At 47.6% G+C, this 27,628-nt stretch overlaps 1 protein-coding gene across 4 annotated transcripts in view; it reads right to left on the bottom strand.

Annotated features, from left to right (window-relative positions):
- The window catches only part of LOC137148004 (SRSF protein kinase 3-like), a 36,980-nt gene extending 10,156 nt beyond the window's left edge, over window positions 1–26,824 (bottom strand). Inside the window, exons 1-10 of one of the 4 annotated variants that reach the window (XM_067540415.1) lie at window positions 26,669–26,824; window positions 24,119–24,257; window positions 23,843–23,951; window positions 22,981–23,068; window positions 13,630–13,716; window positions 13,234–13,341; window positions 9,167–9,329; window positions 3,827–3,909; window positions 3,204–3,311; window positions 2,423–2,515 (exon numbers count right to left, since the gene is read on the bottom strand). In XM_067540415.1, the coding sequence (XP_067396516.1) occupies window positions 2,423–2,515; window positions 3,204–3,311; window positions 3,827–3,909; window positions 9,167–9,329; window positions 13,234–13,341; window positions 13,630–13,716; window positions 22,981–23,068; window positions 23,843–23,951; window positions 24,119–24,164 (885 nt within the window). In that variant the 5' untranslated portion in view covers window positions 24,165–24,257; window positions 26,669–26,824. Of the gene's footprint in view, window positions 1–2,422; window positions 2,516–3,203; window positions 3,312–3,826; window positions 3,910–9,166; window positions 9,330–13,233; window positions 13,342–13,629; window positions 13,717–22,744; window positions 22,778–22,980; window positions 23,069–23,842; window positions 23,952–24,118; window positions 24,258–26,668 lie in introns of those variants that run through there. The other 3 variants (XM_067540424.1, XM_067540441.1, XM_067540433.1) reach the window with 3 other exon arrangements.
- Between the last annotated feature and the right edge of the window lie 804 nt (window positions 26,825–27,628).

Below are 27,628 nucleotides of genomic sequence, written 5' to 3'. Positions count from 1 at the left end.
ATTCATAGACCATAAGGTCAGACGGGAGCATTATGATCATCTAGTCTGACCTCCTGCACAACTCAAGCCACAGAACTTCACCAACCCACTTTTGTGATAGACTCCTAACCTAAGACTGAGTTACTGAAGTCCTCAAATAATGATTTAAAGACTTCAAGGTACAGAGAATCCACCAGCAAGTGACCCGTGTCCCATGCTGCAGAGGAAGGCAAAAAAACCCAGGGCCTTTGCCAATCTGCCCTGGGGGAAAATTCCTTCCCGACCCCAAATGTGGCAATCAGTTAAACTTTAAGCAAGTGGGCAAGACTCACCAGCCAGACACCGAGAAAGAATTCTCTGTAGTAACTCAGAACCCACCACATCTAACATCCCTTCAAAGGCATCTTTTGGGCATATTTACCACTAGTCAGTTGCCAAATTAAGCTATCCCATCATACCATCCCCTCCATAAATTTATCAAGCTCAGTCTTGAAGCCAGGTAGGTTTCTTGCCCCCCACTGTTCCCCTTGGAAGGCTGTTCCAGAACTTCACCCCCACTGATGGTTAGAAACTTTTGTCTAATTTCAAGTCTAAATTTCCTGATGGCCATTAGTTCTTGTGTCCACATTGGTGCTGAACTTAAATAACTCATCTCCCCTCCCTGGTATTTATCCCTCTGATGTATTTATAGAGAGCAATCATATCTCCCCTCAGCCTTCTTTTGGTTAGGCTAAACAAGCCAAACTCTTTGAGTCTCCTCTCATAAGGTAGGTTTTCCATTATTTGGATCATCCTAGCAGCCCTTCTCTGCACCTGTTCCAGTTTGAATTCATCTTTCTTAAACATGGAAGACCAGAACTGCATGCAGTATTCCAAATGAGGTGTGACCAACGCCTTGCATAACAGTACTAAAACCTCCCTATCTCTACTGGAAATATCTCACTTGATGCATCCTAGGACCGCATTAACTTTTTTCACAGCCACATCACATTGGCGGCTCATAGTCATCCTCTGATCAACCAATACACCCAGGTCCTTCTCTTCCTCTGTCACTTCCAACTGACGTGTCCCCAGCTTATAGCAAAAGTTCTTGTTATTAGTCCCTAAATGAATGACCTTGCACTTTCCACTATTAAATTTCATCCTATTTCTATTACTCCAGTTTACCAGGTCATCCAGATCTCGTTGTATGATATCCCGGTCTTTCTCTGTATTAGCGATACCTCCCAACTTTGTGTCATTTGCAAACTTTATTAGCACACTCCCACTTTTTGTGCCAAGATCAGCAATAAAAAGGTTAAATAAAATCAGTCCCTGAGGAACTCCAATAGTAACGTCCTCCAACCTGACAGTTCACTTTTCAGTATGACTTCTTACAGTCTCCCCTTTAACCAGTTCCTTAACCACCTTCCAATTTTCATATTAATCCCCACCTTTTCCAATTTAACTAATAATCCCCCATGTGGAACCGTATCAATTGCCTTACTGAACTCTAGGTAAATTAGATCCATTGCATTCCCTTTGTCTAAAAAATCTGTTATCTTCTCAAAAAAGATCAGGTTGGTCTGGCACAATCTATCTTTTGTAAAGCCATGTTGTATTTTGTCCCAATTACCGTTAACCTCGATGTCCTTAGCTACTTTCTCTTTCAAAAACTTTTCCCAACACCTTGCATACTACTGAGATCAAAACTAACAGGCCTGTAATTACCCAGATCTTTTTTTCCCTTTCTTAAAAATAGGAACTATGTTAGCAATTCTCCAGTCAGAGAGTACAACCCCTGAGTTTACAAATTCATTAAAAATCCTTGCTAATGGGCTTGCAATTTCATGTGCCAGTTCCTTTTATATCCTTGGATGGAGATTATCTACAACTCCCCCCCCCCATTAAGCAGTTTGAGTTTGGCTTCCACCTCGGATGTGGTCATTTCTGCCTCCACATTCTCAATCCCATTAGCCCCCTGCCACTACCCCTAAAGCTCATCATTAGCTTCATTAAAAACTGAGGCAAAGCATTTGTTTACATTGGTTGGAGGCAAAGGGGGACAGAAGGACCTGGGAAGAGAATGTGCTTGTTCCCTGTCAGCATAATACCTGAATTTCAGGCTTCTTCCAGCTTGACTCTCATTTAGTTATTTTCATTCCATGTTTCTACTCTCCCTCTATGTCCTTCTGGACTATTTCTCAGTCCTCAGTGGTATTTGTAACTCCTATCAACTTCAGAAATTTGTACTGGCATCCATCTCATGAGTATCTCTCAGATCAATAGGTTGGCATAGCAAGGTCCTAGAGAACTTCATGGAGTCTTCATCTCTCCTCCCTTACCTGCTTACAAAGAGCTTTGCTTGAGATAGCTTTTTTTGTTTGTTTTTCAAGGATCAAGTTATTTAGGGTGGGCCAGAGATCTACACCTTTCTGGATAACTCTCCAGTCCCTGTTTTCACCTTGTCTGCTGAAGAATTTTGATGACTGTTTCCAAGAGAAAGCAATTTTAGGAGGAATTCTTCCCAGGAGTTCAATAATACGAGCAACATGATCTAGAGAGAGAGAGAAAATGGGAAAAAAGAGAAGCTGGATATTTAGATTTTATGGTCCTTTCATCAATGAAGTCACTGAAGATGACAGAATCCTACCATCATCTTTGGAGAAATATTTCCCAGCCTGAGGTTCAAAAAGGCGCTCTCCAGTCACCATTTCAAATGCCTGGAAATGAAATAGCCTATTAAACCACTCAGTGCCCAAGTCAGTCAAGAGAGTAATTCTTCACTAGTCCCTCCACTCCCAGCATAACCACTATTTTTTACCTCTCCAACAGTCCATCACACAGGAGTGTTTCCACGATAAGGAAACACCTACAGGCTCCTACATTCTCTGTTTTGCCACCATAGACATCACATTCCCCTTTGCCATAGATCTCAGAGTGTATCAGGCTCAGTCTGACATATGTCAGGTTCCATACATAGGGTATGAACTGCCTTGTAATCAGTATAAGGGCAAGACAATTAAGAGGTGGTTTATCTACAGTACAAATTTGAATGGAAGTTGGTATGTGCAGAGTGCCTGTTTTTCTCACAACTTCTTCAGACATGACCTGTCTTACTCCCAAATGCAGCAAGATAAACTGATGGCTGAGAGCAGACATTCTCACAAGGTTGCTGATGTCATTCAGGTTCACATCTGTGGTGCACTACAGTCACCAGTATCCATCAAGCTGAGAGTCCTTACCAGGCAGGCTGTGCTCCAGATGTCTGCAGGAGTGCAGTAATCTAATCCAAGAAGAACTTCCAGGGCTCGGTATGGCTGGGTCTGAATCTCTTTGGAAAGGGGCTTGTACTGAAACAGAAAGGACAGACTATGGCTAGTGATTCACAACTGATTAAAAACAAAGAAAATCACAGCAAAGTCCTAGACACAGTGGGACAAGCCATGGATAGAAGATTCTGAATGCTCATACCCAATCTCTATGTAGGATACAGTAGAGCTACATGCTTAGCACCACCAACACCTGGGGCTAAGCATGGATTGAAGGGTTTCTCTTCAGTCTCTTCATGGTTAGACATTTCTACTGGGCTGACACTGTTTGATATTTCTAGCTGTAGAAACTAAATCTGTGAATATACAAACTTGTCCAAAGCATGTAGCATGGCCCAGAGTACAGAGCACAGTTCTGAGCTGGGAGTGCAGAGGACAACACACACATTACAAGCTGAAATCAAATCAATCTCTTTCACAGCACACAGTGAAATAACTTTCAGGGAGCTGTACAAGGATGGACAAACACCAAGATCAGAGTCAGAAAAGAGAGGACAAAATCCTGCATTATGGGGTGAGAGTTGAAACTGACTCACAGTCCAGCATGCGCTGCCTAGGTCTGCAATTTTCACTCTCATTTTCATTATATTGCAATGATCCAATTGATTGGCAAGAATTCCTACATGAAAAAACAAAACAAAACAGAGAAATCAGCTTAAATTCATAACTTTGCTAGACACTAAGAACCTTGCTTGGGTATGTCACCATAACTGGCCTCCAGGAGGTGTCCCACAATGCCCATCATGACCGCTCTGGGCAGTAGTTTGAGCCTTTATTTGTGAAATATGTACATACATACATCGTTCAGTGCTAACATTAAAACACAGTGGCTATAGGTAGGAATATTTGCTCCTTGCAATTAACACTTAGGAAGCAACCACTGCAGGGGTAATTCAAGGCGGCAAGTAAACATTGCCTGACCCAATACATCACACAAAGATACATTACTAGGACTCATTGTCAAAATGCTCTTTCAAAGCCTCCCTGATCTGAATAGCTTCCTGCTGTGTCCCTCGGATCGCCATTGTATCTGGTTGCTCAAAATCAGCAGCCAGCTGATCAGACTTAGCAGCCCACCCCTGGGGAAATTTTTCCCCTTTTGATTCACAAATATTATGGAAAGTGCAGCAGGCCACAATGACCATTTGAATATTTTCCTCACTGAAAGTCTCATTGGCCAAAAAGATAGCATCAGCGACCTTTTAATCAGCCAAAGGCACATTTGATGGTCATTCAGCACATGCTGAGTCTGTTGTTGAAGCATTTCTTGCTGATGTCCAGGTACCTAGCGTAAGGCTTCATGAGCCACAGGAGCAAGGGGCAGGCAAGGTCTCCAAGGATCACTATGGGCATCTCCACATCCCCCATTGGAATCTTCTGGTCTGGAAAAAAAAGTCCTAGCATGCAGATTTCTATTCAGACCACTATTCCAAAAGATGCATGCATCATGCACCTTCCCTGACCACCCTGCACTGATGTCAGTGAAACGGCCTCGGTGATCCATCAGCACTTGCAAGACCATAGAGAAGTAGCCCTTTTGGTTGATGTACTCCATCGCAACATGATAGGGAGACAAAATTGGAATATGCATTCCATCTATCACCCTGCCACAGTTGGAATCCCATTGCCTCAAAGCTATCAATTATTTCCTGCACATTACCAAGAGTCACAGTCCTTCATAGCAGGAGATGATTAATGGCCCTGCACTCTTGCATCACAGCAACTCCCAGAGTGGACTTTCCAACTCCAAACTGATTCATGCCTGAACGGTAGTCTGGAGTTGCCAGCTTCCACACAGCGATTACCACTCACTTTTCCACAGTGAGGGCAGCTCTCATTCTGGTGTCCTGGTGCCACAGTGCTGGTGTGAACTCTGCACACAGTTCCAGGAAGGTGGATGTGCACATCTGAAAGTTCTGCAGCCACTGCTTGTCATCCCATACATGCATCACAATGCAATCCCACCACTCAGTGCTTGTTTCCTGAGCGCAGTACCGACAGTCCACTGTGGTAAGCTGTTGTGTGAATGCCAGAAGCAATCTTGAATTATTTGTTTCCATGGCAGACAGCAGGGCAGGCATCACTGATTCACTCTCTGTCTCGCAGCTCATGAAATACTGCAGGACCAGCCATGTTGTGTTCATAATGCTTATCAACACAATGGTCAGTAGCACAGTCCATGCTGTCAGGCAGAGATGGCAGGTGCACAGTTTACTAGGGCTGTTGAAAAACAGTATGAAACTAAGCAGGAAGCCCATGGAATGATGGGACAGAAAGAACTGCCTCACAGGCTGGTGAGCACGTCCCCATGATGCACTGCAATCCATTCCCAGACCTCCCAGTGGCAGAGGGTGGCAAGTTGCACAGTGGGATATCTACCCATGATGCAACACTCTCTGTCGATGCAAGAGCAACGACTGTGGACACGCTCAACCAAGAACAGGAGCGGTGTATGGACGTGCTCAACCAATGTTACTAAAGCAACTTATGATCATTGACATAATTTAAGTCAACTTAACTCTGTTGTGTAGACATGGCCTAAAAATCATGGTAATAAAACAGATGTTGTATTGCGCCATAAATCCAATCTGTAACCAACTCACCACCCCACCCCTCTTTTTGTCTTATGACTAACGGGTGTTAACGGGCCACTTCACCTTGAATAGTTCCTTAGAATATGTGCTAATTACTTATGCTAAACAATCTGTCTGATCTTGTATTTAACTGTGACACCCTGAGTACCTTTCCCAGACCTGAGGAAAGGGCTCTGTGTAGCTCCAGAGCCTGTCTCTTTCACCAACAGAAGTTGGTCCAATAAAAGATATCACCTTACCCACCTTGTCTCTCTGTCTCCAGACTAACAGGAATATCATTCATGTATGTTTTTGCCTTTATCTAATGCCGTTCTGCTCAAAGGATCCTACAGAGAGTGATTCCTCTTCACCCAGCACTGAAATGCAGCCACTTCTGTGTGTTTAGGCGAGGACAAGAATAATAATCTGGTATCCAGTTAAAACTGCAAGAGGATTTTCAAAGAACAGACTATAATTGTCTGAAGTGGAGCACTGGAACAACTCAGAGGGCAAAGTGCCCCCTACTCAGTCATTCACCCTACTCTCTGCATCATAAAGCTGGGGCATTGGGGCCAACACTGACTCTGGAGAGAGCATCCCCAACTGATTCCCTCATATCACAGCCATAGCACTGACTTTTCTCCTCTGACAAAAATCAGCAAGAGGAAATGTGATCTCTGCATGGCGCAGACTTCAGAGCAGATTCTGTCTGCCAGACAATATAAAAGCAACTAGTTACAATTTTTTCCCCCCTCTTGGAAAAAGACATGGCCCTTAGCCTATTGCCTTGGTGGGGGGGCCATCGGCTGCACCACTGAGGATGAGACTGACACAGTTCCCTGTCCCATCTGTGCCTCCCAGGAGCCCCAATAAGGCCACCGCCAGGGCCCTTGCGGCACCGGCTGCGAAGTGTCTTGAAGGTGGCGGGTGCCCTTGTCTTTCCAGGACCCGGACCTGCTGAACTGATGCCAATGATGTCTTCGCCAGCTTTTGCTGCTCTTAGATGGAGACTGGCCTCTGGATGACCCCGACGAGGTGGAAGAGCGTTGGTGCCGCTGCGACCAGTGCCGATGAGAGGACTCACGCCCCGACGAGCTGGACGACGATGTCCTCCGCCTCAACACCGAGGACTTCCGGTGCTGCTTGCCCTTCGAGGACCGGGAACGGTGCCGTCCGTGGCGTCTTGGTGCCGAGCCTGACTCCGAAGACCGAGATCTGCGACAGGTGGAAGTGGCCGGGTCTTTCGGTGCCAGGCTCTGCGCTGGGCTCCGTGCCCCGTGCTGGAGAGCAGGTCCAGTGCTGTGCTGGCGAAGGGCTCAGTGCCAGGGTATGGGAGCGGGAGCTGCGTCCACTGTGCGAGGCGGTCTTGGAGCAGTGCCGCCTCTGGTGCCGAGGATCGACCTTGACGATTCCGAGTCAGAGCTGCAAGGGGAGCCGCTGCGCTCTACCCTCCGTGGCCGTCTGGTGGGAGATTTCTCCCCTGACGGGGGTCTCGACCATCCACTGGGAGCACCCAGCGTGGGTTTACCCCGGGACACCAGCCCTCTCACCCTCGGCCGAGGGGGGAACGGAGGCGTGGGCATGGCCATTAAGGCCCGTGCTGCATGGAAAGCCTCTGGTGTCGAAGGGCCTCACAGAGGCACTCCGCCACCCCCAGGAGTCGGGGAGGCTCCCTGCGTGGAGATGCAGGCTCCGGAGCAAGCTCAACAGGCCGTGGCTGGTGCATCTCCTCGCTCGACCCCGGCTGCACAGGTGGTATGGGGGAGTATGGGCGCTCCGTGCCCTGGTGCCGTTTCTTCTTGGGCACTGGGGATGGGTGGCGTCAAATAGACTCCGGTGCCAGTGGCGCGCTCTGCACTGAGGAGATGCTCGTTGCCGAGGTGGAACATGGCGGTTCGGAGGCCGGTCAGAGTGCCACCTCCATCAGAACAGCCTTCATTCGAATATCCCGCTCCTTCTGAGTCCTTGGCTTGAAGGCTTTACAGATCTTACACTTGTCCCTTCGATGCTGCTCTCCCAGGCACTTGAGGCAGCGATCGTGAGGGTCACTCACTGAAAGGGGCTTGCTGCAAGCGGCGCAAGACTTGAAACCAGGTGAGCCGCGCATGGCCTGGCCCAAAGCCCCTAAGGGCGTCTATTCTAATGCTAACTAACTTAACTACTCAACACTACACTATTCAAACAACAATAACAAAGTCAGTAAGGGGAATGCGCCTTCCGAGAGGCAAGAGACATTCCAGCAACTGGCATGGGCGGAAAGAAGGAACTGAGGGCCCGTAGGGTCGGCGGTGCCTCATATACCGCAGCATGAGCACGGTACTCCAGGGGGCGCCTGAGCCAACCCTACAGGGTCTGCTAAGGGGAAAAAAGTTCCGGGAACCAGTGCACAGTGGCATGCACTCACCTATATTGGAATGGACATGAGCAATCCCTCGAAGTAGAAAGAAGGGTTTTATTTTCCAGCCTTTGCTCTTTATAAAGGCTGTCGGTCTAGCTTCATTGACCATAGGTGCTGGAACTAGAAGTGCAGTGGTGCTCCTGCACCTCTAGCTTGAAGTGGCTTCCATTATTTACAGGTTTTACAGTTTGGTTCAATGACTTTCAGCACTCGCACTATAAAAATTGTTCCAGCACTCCTGGCATTGACTCCAGGCCTCACAGAATGCCTAGGTGAAAGAGGACACAAGAAAAATGTTCGTCCATTGAGTTGCATAGATACTATCCACAACTAGAGGAAGGACTGAGATGAAGAGATCCTGTGGAGTCATTGCAATGCCTAAATAAGCCTGAAGAGCAGTAAATGCCAGTCTCCTTTAAACATTAGATCCTGGAACTGGGCCTTTCAATGTTTAAAACAACGTACTTTGGGTTACAATAAGCATGAAAACTGCTATCCAAGGCGGCCGGTATTGTACTGTAAGGCTGTATTTACTCAGAAGCGATTGAAAGGTGTTTGGCAAATGCTCATAGTTTTCCAGTTACTCCTACACACAAACTCACCTGCAGCAACAAGTCTGCACAAACAGACCTAAGAGACTTGAGTGGTTGGTATATGGTACAGATAGGCTAACTCCTGGAAGCTAGAGGTGGGAAAGGCTTGCACAGAGTCATCTAGGCCAATGGCCTCCCACCAACCAGTGCAGGGATTTCCCCTAGCGTATATTTACCCTTTGCATGAAATCTCAGTAGGCTGAGTTGGGGTGCAGTAAGCAGGAATGTTCTTGTTGCTGGCCAGAATCCTAGCACCTGTATGATCCCACTTCCTGTACTAAACACTGCAAATGTTTACCCTTTCCAGCCTACCTGGTCGCTTTAGGCCCAGATTTATGCTTTGGCTCCAGGCAGCTGTGTCATGCAGAAGCTTCTGGAGACTCTCCTCATCCACCTGCAGCAAAATATTCTCTGGTTTGATGTCTGCGTGGATAATCCGACAGTTTTTGTGCAGGAATTGCAGCCCTGCCAGTACCTAAGTGAATGAGAGACAGTGATTAACAAGCCAGAATGCAGAGACCACTCCTAGGAGCAGCTTTAGATGATGTGACAAGAGAAAGAGTCCAACACAGCAGACTTTTGTGTTTCACACAGATTCTGATGTTTATGAAGAATGACACACAGATGACATGGAAAATTCTGCAGGAGGCCAGCCCTATACAAGGAATGCCATTCACCTGCTTAGCGTCAGCATCTGAAAGTAAAATGACATTGTCCTGAATAAGTGCTCTGTGTAAGCTCGAAAGCTTGTCTTTCTCACCAACAGAAGTTGGTCCAAAAAAAGATATTACCCTCACCTACCTTGACTGGCTAGAGGGGCATTATGGGATCAAGTGCTGTGATAAAACTAATGACTTCATCATAGGACATAGAAAGAATGTGGCGATGTCTGAGTTACTTGGATTTAGCATAGTAAGAAATGGGGAACTCACACATTACAGTAGTACAAAGAAAGCAGAAGTGGAGGAACCAAGTAGCAAGGTGCAATGGAAAGAAGTATTAAAATCCATGAATAAAGAAGTGGCTGGGGACACTATAATTAAGGTGCAAAAGGATATAATTTGGCCAGGAAACACATGAGCAACAAGATGGGGTTTTTCATGACCTGGCTTAGTTTTGTGATCACTGGTTATCATGCTGACCAGCATCATCTCAGTGTTTCCTTGTCTCTCTCCCCTCACTCCCATCTGTTTGTTGCATCGATCTGTAATCTTACACTTAGAGTGTAAGATTCTGGAGACAAGGACTTTCTCTTTGTTACATATTTTTACAGTGCCTAGCACAAAGGGGCCTTGGCCTCTACGTGCTGCCACATTTCAAATAAAACCTGCAATGGTATTGGGGAAAGCCCCAAACAAGAATATATAGCGCTAGTTGAAGTGTGCAGGGAAATGAGAAGGACAATGCTTCATCATTGCAGGGAAAGGATATCTTCTTATAGAGCAGCGAGAGGCTGGAGAGTAAAGAATTTAAGGACTTAACTGGCAGGGAAGAGAACATATTGTACACATGAAGAATGAGTGCGTAACTCACCAATAAAACCTTCATTTCTTAATCAATGTTCAAAAGACTCATTGATACTCACAAGACTGAAGACAAGATTGAAGTTTTAACTCCAAATAGATTCTGGGTCAGCCAAATAAAATATCAGTAGCAGTAGAATGACTACTGGAAAGGCCCGTTTTATACTCTGTTAAGTCACTGTGACAGGGTGCTAGCTGAGCCCTGGGGATTAAGCCATCCCGCTGCCACCAGAGCCCTACTTAAAAGGGGAGTGGAGCCTGCAGGGTCAGGGCTAGTGAGGAGCGGCTGGTAAGCTCACTCAGTCAAGCCCTATAAAGGCTCAGGGGAGTGTGGTTGCAGGAAGCCACAGTGGAAGGGGGTGAGTACTCAGCCTGCAAGGGCAAAGCCGCAGTTGGAGGCTGGCTGCCCTGATTAGGAGCTGAGGCTGCGTGGCCCTAGTCTGGATTGTATCTGTATATAGTTGGTGGTGGAGAAGCCTGTAAATACAGAGCACTAATGGGAGCACGAAGCTGATGAATGTGCATGGTTTGTGGGCACAGAGGACCTGACCAGCAGAGGGGCCTGTCCGAACCTGCTACAATCACGTGTTGATAGATTTCTTCACACTTGCCAAAGAAACCCCTATATGGGCTGCACCCCAGATCAGGAGAAATTTCAGCCTCAAAGATAATTTGTGGGGGGGGGGGGAAAGTATCTAAGCCATTTCAAATGGAGGGAACAGAAGTAAAATGCCACTTCAGCAGGCCCTAACTCTAGTAATAAGAATGATTGTTTGTATAGAACAATCACTGTGCTTAATACTTTACAGACAAGCATGAAGCCAAAGGTCTCTGCCTCAAGATCTTACAGGCTTCAGCAGACAAAGGATGGAGGATTGGATACAATGAGAAGCAATGTTTGGGTGGATGCTGAGCACACAGCTTGTTAGTTCCAGATGAACGTTCACATGGGGGCAGGAGTTAATTCAGACTAAGATGGCCTATTCAGTCCCACCTGCAGAGGGTTTCAGAAGCTATCTGAGAAACAGGCTAAAGAAGGAACAGTCCACCTCATCTACACCCACTTCCCAGGAGGATGGGGAGCTCAGGTGGCAAATGTCCCTCCGACATCTTGACAAGTGGATCCATGATGGCCACAGAAGCAAAGAGCTGTTGAAAAACCTCAGCATACTGAGATGTGCCATGTGGTGGTAATTATTAGATATTTAACATTCCCTAGCAGCTCATGGACACTGTGTAAGAAACTCTATTTCTTGAACTTTTATTTAAGTGAAAGGCCAAGACTACGCGGAGGATGGAGAAAGATCATGGCTCTGGTCAGAGCATGGGGGATCACTGTCTTGAAGAAACCTCAACATGTACAGATACCCGATTAGCTGTGGCACTTGCTGCAGCCCAGGCCTCAAGGCCTTTGGTTGTGTTGTGTGGACTGTTTGGAAGGAGAGAGAGAGCTAGGAAGCAAATCGCTAGCAATTTTATAATACCACAAAGCTATATAGACAAGCCTCACTGCCAAACTGGATCCAATTCAAGACTGTTTAACTAAGTGGCCTCCCTGGGTCTTGCTTTCAGCGCTGGCTATGACTGCATGCTGAAGCTGGCTTGTCAACAGCAGATTTATAATTGTACCGAGAGGAAAAAAGAATTTTCCATGATGCTGTCAAAGCTACAGCAGCCAGATGGAAGGTCTTCTTATGTCAACAGACAGTATGGATGACAAGCAGGTTTGTTCCATGTGTCTCTGTGGGCAGCAGATTAATTTTCAAGAGTAGCTCAGTGAAGAAACACTCCATAATATGGACTATTCTGAGCTGAACCAACTTTCTAAATAGGTCATCTTGCAATCTGTAAATTCAACAGTATACAGTGCAATCTGAACAAGAGGCTCTAGTAAAATCAGGGGCTTGGCTAGGCAACCCCAAGGTCATGTAAAGGCACTGATGACTTTTTCCCCCAGTATGCATTTTACTGTTAGGTACTGCCACACAATTCACTTTAAGACATGTATTTGTATTTCCTGTTAGCTACCAGCTTTTTAGTTATTTCATCTTTTTGATATTTTTAACTAATTTGACTGGTAATTGCTTAAAAATACCTTGGATTTTTATTGGCTTTTCATAGCAAAAAATCCTGACGTGTTTGACAAATAACTCTAGACAAGCTTACTTCTTCTGCGACTGAAATGCAGGCACCTCTGGAGCTAGAGAAGGAAGCTGTTTTATACTGCACAGGAACAGTACACATCAGTGTAAAACAAAGTAAAGCAGTGCCTCAGTAGTGCCTCGGTAGTGCCTCAGGGTCTGTTTCTGCAATCTGATCTGGCTTAGTTATGAGATCTGGCTGCCTGACATGGCTTTATTGACTTTGAAGAGTAGCAAATGGTCCAGCTATCCCGAGAAATGAGACCCCGCGCAGCTTTTGCGCTATTTGTTCTTGTGCTTATGTCATATTTTTACTTTTTGCTGTTGTTTTCTTTCATGAAGAGAGGATTGTCCAGGATTTCATTGTAATATGCATGGCCCCTTTATTTAAATCACAGTGGAATACACTGCAGCTGAAGCCAACCTGGATATAGTTAGCTGCTCCAGTCCTCTTCACTGAAAGATTAAAAATACACTAGTGTAAGAGGTGTAAGTGAGCGGGCGGGTGTGTAACTGGGTAGGGAAACGATCTCCATCTCACAGGAGCGGTATTTAAATTTGGGACAAAACCACATTTGGATCTGATGCGTTAATAAAATAATCCTAAGTGTTCGGAAAAGTTCCTCCACTGCACACCCACTCTGCCCAGCCATTCCTCTACCTCCCAGGCCATCCCCTCCCATGTCCTCACCCTTCCAGTGCTCAAAGCTCTCACCTGTTGCAGGGCTTTTTTCACAAAGGGTAAGGGGAGACCCTGAGCTCCATGGCTTCTCATCAGACATCGCAGAGAAGGGCCCAGCAACTCAAATACCAAGCACACATGTAGGACACAGTCAGGGATTCACCGATAGAGAGAATGCTAACCCCCATTCACTTTGATCTTAATTAGACAAACCACAGCCAAACCCTCACTCCCAGCCACCATCCAACATACCACCCAGACCGGCCCCTGGATCCCACTCTCAGCTGCCATCCTACACCGTGCCCCCCAGGCCAGCCCCTGGCTCCGGCCCCCCCTCCTGCCCGCCATCCTACATCTTTCCCCTGGCTGGCTCCTGACTCCCGCTCCCACCCACCATCCTATGCCCTCCCATTTTAGCTGAAGGATATGGAAGCCATTTGCTCCAATCATTTTAAAGTCATCTAAACAATGGATAATATTCTCCCCTGCCTGGTCCTTCTTCTTCATGCTGCTCACCTGAGTGTTAAAAAAATACTTATTTAGTGGAATACACGTATCAGGTCTCTCGCTCTGAATTTTAGCTTGCCATCGACCACTATAGCATCTGAGCATCTTCCATGTAAAAATCGATAGTAAGGTCCCTAGTGAATTTTATGGAGCCTGTGATCCATCTCCCCACTTTTTTGGGCTAACAGCTCTGCTTAAGGTATTTTGTTTTTGGATGGTTGCTTAATTTGGATGCTTTCATGTATGTTTTATTGGTGAAACCCAATGAAAGAATTGAACAAACACAACTCCAGTTACATCGGCAGAGTCCGATCCCCTAAGGTGAATTCTCTCGAAATTATCAAGCCGTATCCCAGGTGAAGAGTGGACACAATTCCCCACAAGTAGTTTAGCTGGGTCTGATCAGCTCAGATATTTCCTGACAATCCCTCTCTGGTGGTACTTACCACCACTAACCCCATCACATCTGATTCCCTTCCAAGGGTATTTCCTACATATATGACCACAGCTTATCACGCTCATCAGAATTGTTTCATTGTTTCCTTGTGCACCTCCTGTCCATCTGTATCCACCTGTTCTCTCATCTTATGTTTATATTATAAGATCTTTGAGGCAAGAGACATCTCTTTGTTTGTTTGTACCGCACCTAGCACAATGAGGATGAGGCATCTAGACACTACTGCAGTGCAGGTAACAAATAATAATAGTGTCACTTCAAGAACCCAAACATTAGAATTTTTTGGCCCATCATCTGGTATAACAAATTGTTAGTCCAGTGAAAAATATGTCCGCATGCTGGCATGTTTCCTTTTCGAAACTCACAGCTCCCCTAAGTAATTTCTTGTAACAGCACACAGACCTAGTACTGCAGAATTATGGTCTGCTATGCCGCTAATAGGAAGGATTTCACACAAAACTATTTCTAAAGTAAGACTAAGACCAGATCTACACACAAAGTTATACTGATATACCTAAAGGGGTGATTTTATACCAATTTAATTAAGTAGGTTCAACTTTGTGGGTGGGCTCATATCACTATAAACTTGTCTTATAACAGCTTAATCTGGACAGTAAATTTACAGGCCCAAATAAACCAATACAATCAGTTTTAAATCAATATAATATAGTCCAGACACACAGTTGCATTGATTTAACTAAACCAATTCAAATTAACAGGTGCAATTTGTGTGTGTAGACCAGCCCTAAGAAAGGTCACCACTAGTACTACAGCCCTAAAAGGTCAGGTCATCTTTAGTGAAGTCACTAATAGGTGCAGCTAATTGATGAGATAGGCATGAGCACACAAAGAAACTCTGGCTATGTGTTTAGTGTCTTGTTATACTTTTTGCTGCATTATACAGTTTTTGCAAAAGTCAGAGTTTATTTGTATTGCAATAGTGCCTAGAAGTCTATTGTGTAAGGTACTGTACATACAAACAGAATAAAAAACCCGAGCTTTTCATTTAAAGACAATGACCCAGATCCTCCATTTAGGTGCCTAAAGACCTTTGCGAATTTGGACCAACGTTTCCACCTTTTTCTGTTGCAAAGGTGGAGTACCCCCACCCCGAGATGCTCCCTCTATTTTATTGGATGTCTAGAGCAGCTTGAAAAAATGAGGGGAACAGCTCACACAGTCTTTACTCTCAGTATACTCAAAGAGATGGAGGAGGAAGCAGCAGGAGGGAAGCAACCCCCAAGTGATTCAGGATAGTGAGGGTTAAAGTGCAGTGAGACATGGTCACTGTTTCCTGCAGCAGAAAAGGGGGGCTCCTAGCATAAAAGATAGTTACTTACTGGTATTGTAACTGTTTTCTTTGAGACATGGGTACAGACATTTTCCACTCAGGTGACTCACAAGCAGTACTCGTAGGAGGTGGGGTTCAGAGGCTACCTAAACAGTGCTTGCAGGACTGCCTTCCCAAAGTTTGCATCAGATCTAGACAGGAAGGATGTGGACAATTTGGAGAGAGTCCAGCAGAGGGCAACAAACAATGATTGGGAGCAGGAGCACATGACTTCTGAGGAGAGGTTGAAGGACCTAAGCTTGGTTAGTCTGCAAAAGAGAAGAATGAGGGGGGATTTGATAGCAGCCTTCAACTACCTGAAGGGGGTTCCAGGGAGGATGGAGCTAGGCTGTTCTCAGGTGGTGGCAGATGACAGAACAAGGAGCAACGGTCTCAAGTTACAGTGGGGGAGGTCTAAGTTGGATATTAGGAAAACACTTTTTCACAAGGAGGGAGGTGAAACACTGGAATGGGTTACCTAGGGAGGTGGTGGAATCTCCATCCTTAGAGGGTTTTAAGGCCCGGGCTTGACAAAGCCCTGGCTGGGATGATTTAGCTGAGGTAGTCCTGCTTTGAGCAGAGGGTTGGACTAGATGACCTCCTGAGGTCCCTTCCAACCCTAATATTCTATGATTCTATTAAATGATGCGATGCTCAAAAAGGCTTAGCTCTGCCTAGATAGAATGCCCAGCATTGCTTCACATCCAACATATAAAGACACTGTTCATTTGCTTTGGAGTCCAATTTAGGAAAAGACTCTGGGAAATAAATCTTTTGGTTTAAGCTGAAACTGAGAAACCACTTCTGACAAAAAATTTGGATGCAGCCACAGGACCACTTTGTCCTTAAAAACTGTGTATGGGGGCTGTGCCATTAAGGCCCACAGCTTGCATATTCTCCTGGTCAATGTCATAGCCATAGGAAGCCAGTCTTCTGGCACAGGAGGGACAGAACAGGTTGCTGGGGCTCAAAGGAGGAACCAGGACAGGATTAAGGTCCCACAATGGAACCAGCTCTTTCACAGGTGGGTGGAGACAAATGATCCCTTAGAAACCTAGGCTCCTGGGGCTTGAGAAAAGTGACTGCCCTTGGATAGGCAGATGAAATGGCAAGATCGCTGCCAAGTGAATCCACAATGAACTGAGTGAGAAACCAGAAGACTGAAGGTGCGATACTCTAAAATATCCTGAATACAGGCCAGCCTGGGCTATCTTCCCTGAGCAAGCAACCAAACTAAAAAAGTTTCTACTTGGTCACCCTAGTTAAACAACCTGTTGCTTCCTGCTGTTAAGCAACAGCAATTGAACAGCTTCCAAACATCTCTCCTCCTCAAAGCCATGAAGTATCCACGATGTGAGATGAAGAGGGCTGACTGCTGGATGCAAAACTCAAACTTAGTGCTGAGTCAGTAGATTGGGATGAAGAGGTAGAAATATGGGAGGCCAAACCGACAGACTGAGTAGGTTGGAGGATCAACATTACCTCAGCCTAGCTGTAGCTATGAGAATAAGTTTGGTATTATCCATCTTCAGCACGAGAATGACCTGTGAGATCACTGGGATTGGACAGAAGGCATACATCAAAACAGACCCCCTGAGGTGGATAGTGTTACATAGGGAACCTGTACTGAGATCCACTTAAGAACAAAACTGATTACATTCTTTGTTGTCTCATTGCAAACAGATTGATAGATGGAATGCCCCATTCTGCAAAGATGGATCTCAGCACGCTGTACTTCAGAGACTACCTGGGAGAAATTGCTGCTGAGGTGATTGACCATGTGATTCTGGACCCCAGGTAAGTGAGCTGTTGTGGGAACGATGCTCTCCCTGACGCAGAACTGCCATAACTTTATTGCCTTCTGGCACAGCTGGTTGGAGGAGGCTTCTCCCTGCTTCTTCACATAACATTGCAGTGGTAGTGTTAGCGCGTATATGAACCAGTGTGCCTGTAAGCGTTGTGGCTCCGTGGGAGGCCACAGCGGCTTCCTACGGACAAGGGAATAGCTCACGTTTGGCGAGTGATCAGTTTAGGCAAGTCACCCGAACGTAGGGTGAACACTCAGTCTACCGCTCAGGCCCCCAGTCGGGGCGAGCGAACAAGGGGTCTGTTGCTCCAACCCCTAGGCAGGGTGAGCAGAGGCAGATCGCTCAGGCCCTTAGGCAGGGGGAGCGAACAGGAGTCTATTGCTCCAACCCCTAGGCAGGGTGAGCAGAGGCGGCAACAGCTTCAGGCGGGGTCAGGAGAGCAATTCTCCTGGGGTGGCTAGGGACAAGGGGAAGGGGACGCAGGCCCACCCGTCTCCACTGCGTCCCAGCCCAGCGCCCTAGCAGTGGCAGAAGCAGCTGCCACTGTGTCGGCGGGGCTCCCGCTGCAACACACCGACTATAAGGCGGCTTCAGCCACAGGCTGTGGCTGTCCCGGGCTACTTCCTCCCCCCTGACCCTAGTACCTGCCTCCTCTGTGTCGCAAGGATAGTCCACCTGGGGTAGCGCCGTTAGTCCTTCCTCATTGACCGGGGGCAAGGCAGGAAACTCCTCTTCAGGGGCAGCTCCTCCAGGTCGTTGTATGTTGGGAGCGGCTCGGCCTCGGGCAGCTCATCCAGGTCCTGCCCCGCTGCAGGGAGGGGCTCTGCGGCCGGCAGTTCCTCCAAATCCGGCCCGGCCTCCGGGGGTGCCCGCCACTCGGGCTGCTCTGGGGTCTCGAACCGCCAGACTGGGCCCAGAGTACGGCCCCGGGCTCAGGGTCGGGGTAACTCGGCCCAGTCGTCCTGGCCGGGTTGCCTAGTCCAGCTTCTCGAGGGCCCTATCCAATCCCCGGGTCCAGGTGGGGCCGGGGTTCGTCGGCGGCGGCTAGGCTCTGGCCTAGGCCTCTGCTGGTGGGGCAGCCCGTCTGCCTCTGGCAGCAGTCTGGGCCCTACTGAGCTCAGGGGCCAGGCTTTTGTACTTCCCCTTCCTGTTGGGGCTCCGCCCCGCGGCTGCCGATTGGCCTGGCTGGGTGATCCTATCCCGGCCCGGGTCCCTTGTTGCTGGGCAGACTCCGGGGCAGGGCATGAGTTGGGCCAATCAGAGCTCTCGGGCCCTTCTCCAGGCTCTGGCTCCGTGGGAGGCCACAGCGGCTTCCTACAGTGCCCCATATGTGATCCCAAAAGGCGCGGCAGGCATTGTAAGTGGCCCAGAGCTCCAGGATGTTGATATGGAGGGAAACTTCCTGTTTCAACCACAAGCCAAGAATTTTTAACACCCAAGATGTGCTCCCCAACCTACTGAGGTGGCATCGGTGACTACAGTGCTGGCTGGTAGAGGACACACAACGGGAATACCCCACCAGATGTTGTTCTGAACTGTCCACCACCGTAAGGAATCTAGGATCTTCAGAGGAACTCTGACAAGCCTATTCAACAAATTACAAGATCGGTGATAGCCCAATTTCAACCACTCCTGAAGAGGGCAAAGGTGCAGGCTTGCATACTGGATGACGTAAGTACATGCTGCCATATGACCTAGTAACATCAGGACCATATATGGACTATAGCTGAAGGTTGAGATTGTAGTGCCAAACATAGACGCTGAATTGCTTGAAATAATTCATTCAGTGGAAATGCTCTCAAATTTGTAGAATCTAATAGGGGCCCAATGAACTTTATTTTTTTAGTTCATGTTAACATTGACTTCTTTTTGTTCCACATGAGACCAGGATGACCAAAGAGACATAAGAATGGCCATACTGGGTCAGACTAATGATCCATCTAGCCCAGTATCCTGTCTTCAGACAGCGGCCAATGTCAGATGCTTCAGAAAGAATGAATGGAACATCCTCTGTTATCCAGTCCCAGCTTCTGGCATTCAGTGATTTAGGAACATGCAGAATATGGGGTTGCATCCCTGACCATCTTGACTAATAGCCACTGATGAACCTATCCTCCATGAAAAAAATGTTACCTACCTTTTCGTAGCTGTTGTTCTTCGAGATGTGTTGCTCATGTATATTCCAAGTTGCAACCACATCAAGCCTTCCTCCTTAAGGTTTGTGCGTGCTACATATCCAATTGTCAGAAGACTTTTCTCCTAGCGATACCCGTCAGGTTGGTGCAGGCATCCCCTGGAGTTGCACCTTCATGGCACCGTTTATAGGGCCTTGTCAACCCACCACCTCTTCAGTTCCTTCTTGCCGGCGGGCTCCGACGGAGGGGTAGACAAGTGGGTCTTGGAAAGGACATGAGCAACACATCTCGAAGAACAACAGTTACGAAAAGGTAGGTAACCGTTTTTTCTTCTTCAAATGCTTGCTCATGTCAATTCCAAGTAGGTAACTCCCAAGCTGACCTTAGGAGGAGGGATCGAAGCTCATGGAGTTGCTGACTGAAGCACTGCTCTGCCAAATGCTGCATCATCCCTGGCCTGTTGGGCGATGGCATAATCAAGGTGAACGTGCAGATCGATGGCCATGTTGCAGCCCTGCATATCTCCTGTGTAGGGACATGTGCCAGGAATGCTGCTGAGGAGGCCTGCGCCCTTGTGGAGTGTGCTGTCACTGCTGGGGCTGGCACCTTTGCCAGCTCATAGCAACTCCTAATGCAGGACATGATCCACAACGAAATCCTCTGGGATGACACCAGAAGACCCTTCATCCTGTCTGCTACTGCAACAAAGAGTTGGTTTGATTTAGGAAATGGTCTTGTTCTTTTGATGTAGAAAGCCAGTGCCCGCCTGACATCTAGGGAATGGAGACTTCATTCCCTGCTATTGGCAAGTGGCTTAGGGAAGAATGGAGGAAGATGTTCTGACTCATGAAACTGGGAGGAAGGCTGAATGCGGTCACAACTGGACCTTGTCCTTATGGAACACCATGTATGGAGGTTTGGATGTCAGAGCCTTGAGCTCAGACATCCTCCTGACTGAGGTTATCGCGATCAGGAACACTACCTTCCATGAGAGGTAGAGGAGCGAGCATGTTGCTAAGGGCTCAAAGGGAGGTCCCATTAGCCTGGAGAACACCAGTTAAGATTCCATGCCAGTTTGGATAGTGAACTTGGGGGTATTGCCTGTCCAGGCCCTTGAGAAAACAGGTCATCATTGAATTAGCAAAGGATTCCACCCCAAGATGAAATGCAGAGATTGCCACTAAGTGCACCTTTATAGAGGACACTGCCAGGCCTAGCTGCTCCAAGTGAAGCAGATAGTCCAAAATGAAAGATAATGTTGCTTGCATCAGAGGGGTGCCCTTCTGCATTGCCCAAATGGAAAACCTCTTCCACTTGGCCAAGTACGTAGCCCTGGTAGATAGTTTGCTGCTGTGGAGGAGGACCTCTCTGACAGGCCCTGTGCATGCTGACACCATGGAATTTAACCATGAAGCTTCTATGCTGTAAGGTGGACAGACTCAAGGTTGAGATGTTGGAGGTGGCCGTAGTCCTGTGTGATTAGGTCCGGCACCAAAGGCAGGGTGATCGGAGAGACTACTGAGAGTTCCAGTAGCATCATATACCAATGCTGTCAGGGTCAGGCTAGGGTTATTGATATGACAGATGCTTTGTCCCTCCTGATCTTGAGCAGGAGCTTGTGAACAAGTGGGAAAGGCGGGACCACGTAAAGCAGGTGGCCCTTCCAAGGAAGGAGGAACACGTCCGCAATCGAGCCCGGGCTGTGGCTCAGGAATGAACAAAACTGTTGACCCTTTCTGTTGAGTCTTGTAGTGAACAGAGCTACTTGGGGAACGCCCCATGCTGAAAGATGCTGTTCACGATGTCTGGGCGAATAGACCATTCATGGCAGCAGAAGGATTTGCTGAGATTGTCCACCAGCTTGTCCTGAGATCCAGGGAGATAAGATGCCTCTAGATGTATGGAGTGAGCTATGCAGAAATCCCAAAGCTTGTGGACTTCTTGACACAGGGGAGAGGCGCGTGCTCCACCCTGTCTGTTTATATAAAATGTTGTTGTATTGTTCATCATGAGTGATACACATCTGCCATGCAGATAGGACTGGAAGGTTTGGCATGCTAGGCGAACTGCTTTCAGTTCCGACATTGATGCAGAGCAATAGTTCTGTTTGAGACCAGAGGCCTTGAGTCCTGAGAGTCCCTAAATGTGCTGCCCACTCCAATGCTGGTGCATCTGTGACTAGACAGAATGGCTGGGGTCTGGAGAAGAGCACACCCACACATACTGATTTAAGGTTGAGTAACCACAGAACGGACTTGACGACCCGAGGGGGAAGTGAAACTACCTTGTCTAGTTTGTCTCTGTTTGGCCCGTATGCTGATGCCAGCCAAACCTGGAGAGGTCTGAGCTGCAGCTTCGTATGCTGGACCACATACATGCAGGAAGCCATGTGATCTAGGAGCTTCAAGCAGCTCCATGCTGTTGTGGTGGGAAAGTGTCTGAAGTCCCCTATGAAGGAGCAAATTGTTTTAATGAGGGGCAGTGCCACCTTTGTGGGGCCATCTGGTGCTAAAATGTCCACAATAGGGTCCACTGACTATCACTTCTTCTGCTTGGAGTCCTAGGGTCTGGGCCACTCTTTGCAATAGACCCTGGTCAGCCCTGTTGTCCACTGGGGATGGCAAGTCAAAATTCCTGCCACCGCCTCATTGGGGAGGATGCCCTGGGTGGTACCAGGCTTTGCTGAGCCTCCGGGTCACAGGTTTCACCCTGCACCAGGTTGACATGCTCAGTGCTGGGATTGGTCCTGGTGCCAGACCACGCATTGTACTCCATGCCAGCCTCGGTCTCTCTGTTTGCCTCGGTGCCAAGCAGTGTCAAGCATTCCCCATGAGACCAGGCGCCCATTTATCAGAGATGACCAAGTGGAAACGCCTAGAGTAAGACACCATGTCCTGGTGGTATGCCCACAGGGTCCAAAAGGGCCACTGTGCATGCATCTGCCACTGGGCTGGCCAAGGTACCATGAAGGGGGGCTGCCCTTTCTCCTCTCTAGCGGCATCACTCTGACCAGTGCTCACTTTGTTTGGAAGCGTATGACTCTGCTTCTGAGAAAAAATCTGAGGTAAAATCACCATGCAGAATGCTCAAACTTTAGCCACAGGCTGTGAAAAGGAACTGAGGGGGATCAGGGCGGTGCTGTACTTAAATAGCCAGGGGACGAGCTAGAGTCACAGGGCGTGAGAGCTTCCCCTATTGGTACTGCTAGGCAAAGTTCTCCAGCTTCAGTGCACTGGGCACATGCACACCTGCATGGAATACAAGTCTGCACCCACTCAAAGAACAGCAGAATGGTCATTAAACATACCAGAAAAATAGAGTCCATGGGGCGGGAGGCTGTTTCAAAAGCAAATGTTGGACCGAGGCTCTTTTCTACATAGAATTTGATGCGTTTTCCCTGCTGCCAGCCTGGCTCTCATCAGGCTGAGACTTGCTGGGGGAGGTAGACTGGTACTGCAGAGCCGTGAAAACAGCTGCGATCCCCACAGTGCAGGAACCGAATGAGTCAACGATTTCTGGAGTGCAGCAAGGAAAGGTACATACACACTGGAGGAGAGAGACTTCATCCTGGGCAGCCTCAGCAAAGCTCTCCCCACCCTTGGCCACCTTCACAGCTACACGCCTCTTCTTTCTGTGAAAGGAATCACACCGGAAGACCAGTACACAAAAGTGCTGTTCAGCCCAGCTTCCCACCATATAGCCTGGAAGAGTCTCCTTGTCTTTCCTTTCCCTTTAGTGATCCACCCTGATGCCTGTGCTCTGCACTGAGAGAGGCTGGCCTACACCGCTTCTCTGCCTCTAGCCCCCATCACCCTAATACCTCCACACAGAGCAAGGTGGAGACCTGTATTCATGACTCCCTGGCAACTATTACTTTAATCCTAGAGCTCCATTGCCCTCTGGGAGCAGGAGAGTCTGGCCAGGCCAAGGTAGAGCATATTATGAAACAGGAAAGTAAATATAAAGACAGACCTGTCCCTTTAAGGGCCAAACAAATCCAACAGGGCTCCCTGCAGGCAGAGCTCAGCACCACCAACTACAAAGTATTCCACTCACCACTGTCACCTCAGTTTACGTCTATGTGAAGCTGTTCACTTGGTGTCCAAGCACCAGCTCCCTTCCTAGAGATCCTTCCTTTCTGATTCTTGCTGTCAGACTCACCCCTACTCCCTTCAATGCAGCCGTCTTGTAGCTAGCTGCTTGGGAAATAATTCCTCATGGCTGGCCTAACTTTGTTGATCCCCTCCCATTACCACCCAAAACACACACATCCCTGCAGGCTATTCCTCTGCTCAGAGAGAGAGAGAGTGCCCCTCCATACCCTGGATGGACACTGCACACCCCTTTACAGCCCCATTCTGCAGAGCTGCCCTCCCTTTAGAATAGTCTATATTGTGCTACTCACACCATGTCCTGGCACAACCAGACTGTAGAGAAGTAGCCACAGCCCAGCTTTTGCACCACCTGGTATCTTCCATTGAACATGTCTCCCATCTGCACAGGGTGGTAGCCTCCTACAGAGATGGATCACCAACAGACCGATTAGCGGGACAGGTCTTCAAACACTACCAAACAGGAGGGACTAACCCTCTACAACAATTCAGCCCAGAGTCTACAAATCTCCCAGGCTGAATGGCCAGGAGTTTTGTCTAGCAAACTGTTAACACTGCCTAGGACTCACCTGCACTGTACTCTGCAGGGTCCTCCTGCCATTCCCACCCCTCCATGCCAGGGACTCGCTGCAGACTCAGAATGAGCAGGTGTGGGAACAGGGATCTGACACTTGGAACAGACACAGCACGATCTTCAGCATTTTACTCCTGTAAACAGAATTATGTACATGCATACCTATTGGTATTTCAGTCAAGCGCCCCTGCGCTCCCCTCTGCAGCTTACCTATTCTTCCCTCCAGAGCTCATTTTTTACCCTTCCTTGCCCTCTCCCCACTACCTCTTGTTCCCTCCCCTCTGCTGCCTCAGAATTTGGACCTGGGTTATAAAAATGTATGGCATTTCCTGAGGGATGAGAGATTATTTTAAGATTTAAAAATAGGGACATTGAGATGACTCAGTCTGAGTAGAGCTCCTTGCTGGGTGCAGCTAGAGCAGAGACAGGCAGGAGTCTCAGGTTTCCTGCTGCCTTGCTAGGATTTCCCAAGGATTAGTGGGAATTGAAGGAAAGGGCCAGGCATTCCCTCTGACAAGCTACAGTGCTGGCCAGGCCTCCTGCAGAGAGCACTCAGTTCCACATCTCCAGCTCCGCAGAGGGAGGGGGCAGGTTTCTAATGTGCACACAGTTTAACAGAGCTGCAGATTCTCACATTCTATTTTAGTATTAAATAGCCTCTGCACATTGGAACTCCAATACTCTGCAGCCCTCTGGCAGACTAGCCCAGGACAAAAGCTAAGTGGCTGTAACAGAGTATCTTGAAACAATGCTCCAAAGCCCTGTAAAACCCGTAGAACTGGTTGTAATCCACTGTTCTGGGCACACTAGGAGGCAACCATTTTAAAAATAACACCCAACCTAGCAAGTCGTGCTAAGGGTTTGTCTGTGTAGTGGGCATCTGGCAATTTGCACTAATTTGAATCCTAACCCATGATATTAATCTGATTAGATTATTAGTATGTTAGAAATATTGCCCTTAAATTCTGAGGAGTCTGTTGGTGAAACCCAAGGGCTAGTCTACACTTGAAATTTACCAGAAAACCTATTCCAAAGTCAGAATGTCCACATGAGAATTTATTCTGGAATAATTGTTCTAGAATTCTGGTGGTATTCTGGTAAATTTCCAAATGTAGACAAGCCCTAAGAGCATTATCCCAGCAACTCTGGAATGGAATTGTGGTTTCTTCTGTCATTTCTGGTTCTTCAGCAAAAAGCACTTCCCACAGTCTGCTCATTCTTTGTTAGCATAGAAATCAGAGGAACAAGTTGCCTCTAAGGCCCAAACCTTACAAGCCAGAGTTGCATTTCTTGTTGAAACTGAGAAAGCGCAGGGTATGAGCAGATTCCCTGACCTGTAGCTACACTTCTGTACAGGGTGCCTGGTACTGCTCTACATCCCCCCTTCCCTCCCCATGACAAGGAAGAACAGGTTAGAATACAGCATGAAAAGGGGCTGTGACTGCCTCTAACTCACCTTACTTCTCAGTTCTGTAACTGAAGCATAATGTGTTACCCCACATCTCTCTCTGACACAACGTTCCAGATGTCCGCTGTTCGCCACCTGTCACTCTTTTGTAAATAACTTTCTATGACCAGGTTCACACCAACATAACGCTTAAATCAGTGGAATTATCCTCAGTTTTACTACGGTGAGTAGAGAATTTGGCCTGTTCAATCTATTACCATGCCAGTAGAGCAGCACAGATCCCTGACATCTATCTCCTAATGCTCTGCTAGGGCATTAAGGAACAACTACAAGAACGATCTGAGAGCTGGAAACCATGCCTTATAGATTAAGCTTCTCAAATCTCTCACTGTTTACATTACTAAAGAAAAGGTTAAGAGGAAGACAATGATCTAGTAACAAGCACCTACACAGGGAAGATATTGCTGATGGTAATCTCTCATCTAGCAAAATAGGGCATAACGACAGTGGTTGGAAGCTGAAACTACTCAAATTCAGACCAGCAATAAAGATGTAAATTTGTAATAGAGAGAGTAATTAACCATTGGAACATATCACCTAGGGATATGGTGGCTTCTCCGTTACTCAGTGTTTAAATCTAGACTAGTATTTTTAAAAAGAGCTGTTCTAGCTCAAACTAAAGGGATGGGCTCAATGCAGAAGTCACTAGGTGAGGCTTTCTATCTTGTGTTACACAGGAAGTCAGACTACTAGATGATCATATTGGGCATTTCTGTCTTAAAAAAAAATCTACAAAAGGAGCAGCACTGCTGGAGATGAAGTCCTGGACAAGCCAAACTTCATCTTCCAGTTTCCCAGAGTGGCACTGGGATTATGTAGCCCTTCTCCTGGGCTTGCTCCATCTCCCAGTCCCCTGGGAGGTACATGAGGCTACCTGGCATATTCTCTTGGGTAAGATAACCAGTCTATGGTTGTGCAGAGTAAAGTAGTTGAACCCACAAAGAACAGTATATTTGTCTCTCGAGTGACAGAAACATGCCAGGACAGTAAGCGTCTCTGCAAGCCCTGGCACATACAGGAAAAACAGCCCCTTGGGAATGCAAGGATCTAAATACCATTGGTTCTTTTCAAACTTACCATGTAGTAGCTCATGGAGGTAAAGCTCGTGGCTTCACTTGAGATCTGGGGCGTTCGGGAGCTTCTGGAAGTGTGATACCAAGAGCTCCTGCTTTCCATTTTAGTCTGTTCAGGATGGGAGGGGTGTCCTTGAGCAGAGTGAGTTCTTCTACACCACTGGAGGTATGTGGTGAGAAAAAGGACATGGGATCAGATCACAGCAAGGCCCCTGGAAACAGCACTGGCTCCAGAATAGTTAAGAGACCTAGGACAGTTTGGGATGGGGTCATTTTACTGTACCCATAACTTTGCACCTGTTTTAACAGTTTCCTGCTTCAAACTCTCCCCTAGCAGCAGGTCTATCCAGCTACAAAGTAAACCCGTTGAAAGAGCCATGCTGGCTATTTACAGAACAAAATTTACAGCTTAGCTGAAATGGAAAAAACAGGGTTACTTACCAGTAACTGTTGTTCTTCGAGATGTGTTGTTCCCATCCATTCCAATATAGGTGAGTGTGCGCCCCGTGCACTGGTTCCCGGAACTTTTTTGCCCTTAGCAAGCTCCGTAGGGCCGGCTTCAGCGCCCCCTGGAGTGCCGCGCTCATGCCGTGCTATATCAGGCGCCGCCGGCCCCAAGGGCCCCCAGTCCCTTCTTTCTGCCAAATCTGACAGTGGGGATGGAGGGCGGGTGTGGAATGGATATGAGCAACACATCTCGAAGAACAACAGTTACTGGTAAGTAACCCTGTTTTCTACTTCGAGTGATTGCTCATGTCCATTCCAATATAGTGATTAAATAGCCATACCTTGGAGGTGGGTAGGAGTCGAGTGTTCTCATCAGTACAGCCCTGCCGAAGCCCGCGTCCTCTCTCGCCTGCTGCACGATGGTGTAGTGGGACGTGACAGTGTGGACCGACGACCAGGTCGCTGCCTTGCAGCTGTCCTGCAGTGTCACCCTTTCCAGGAAGGCCACCGAGGAGGC

This window comes from Emydura macquarii, unplaced genomic scaffold (genome assembly GCF_026122565.2).
Source record: "Emydura macquarii macquarii isolate MOO-44397 ecotype Brisbane River unplaced genomic scaffold, CSIRO-AGI_Emac_v2 contig_71, whole genome shotgun sequence".
NCBI classification, from domain to species: Eukaryota; Metazoa; Chordata; order Testudines; family Chelidae; genus Emydura; species Emydura macquarii.
The sequence above is the reverse complement of the archived record's forward strand: the minus strand, read 5'-3'. Positions and strand labels throughout refer to the sequence as shown.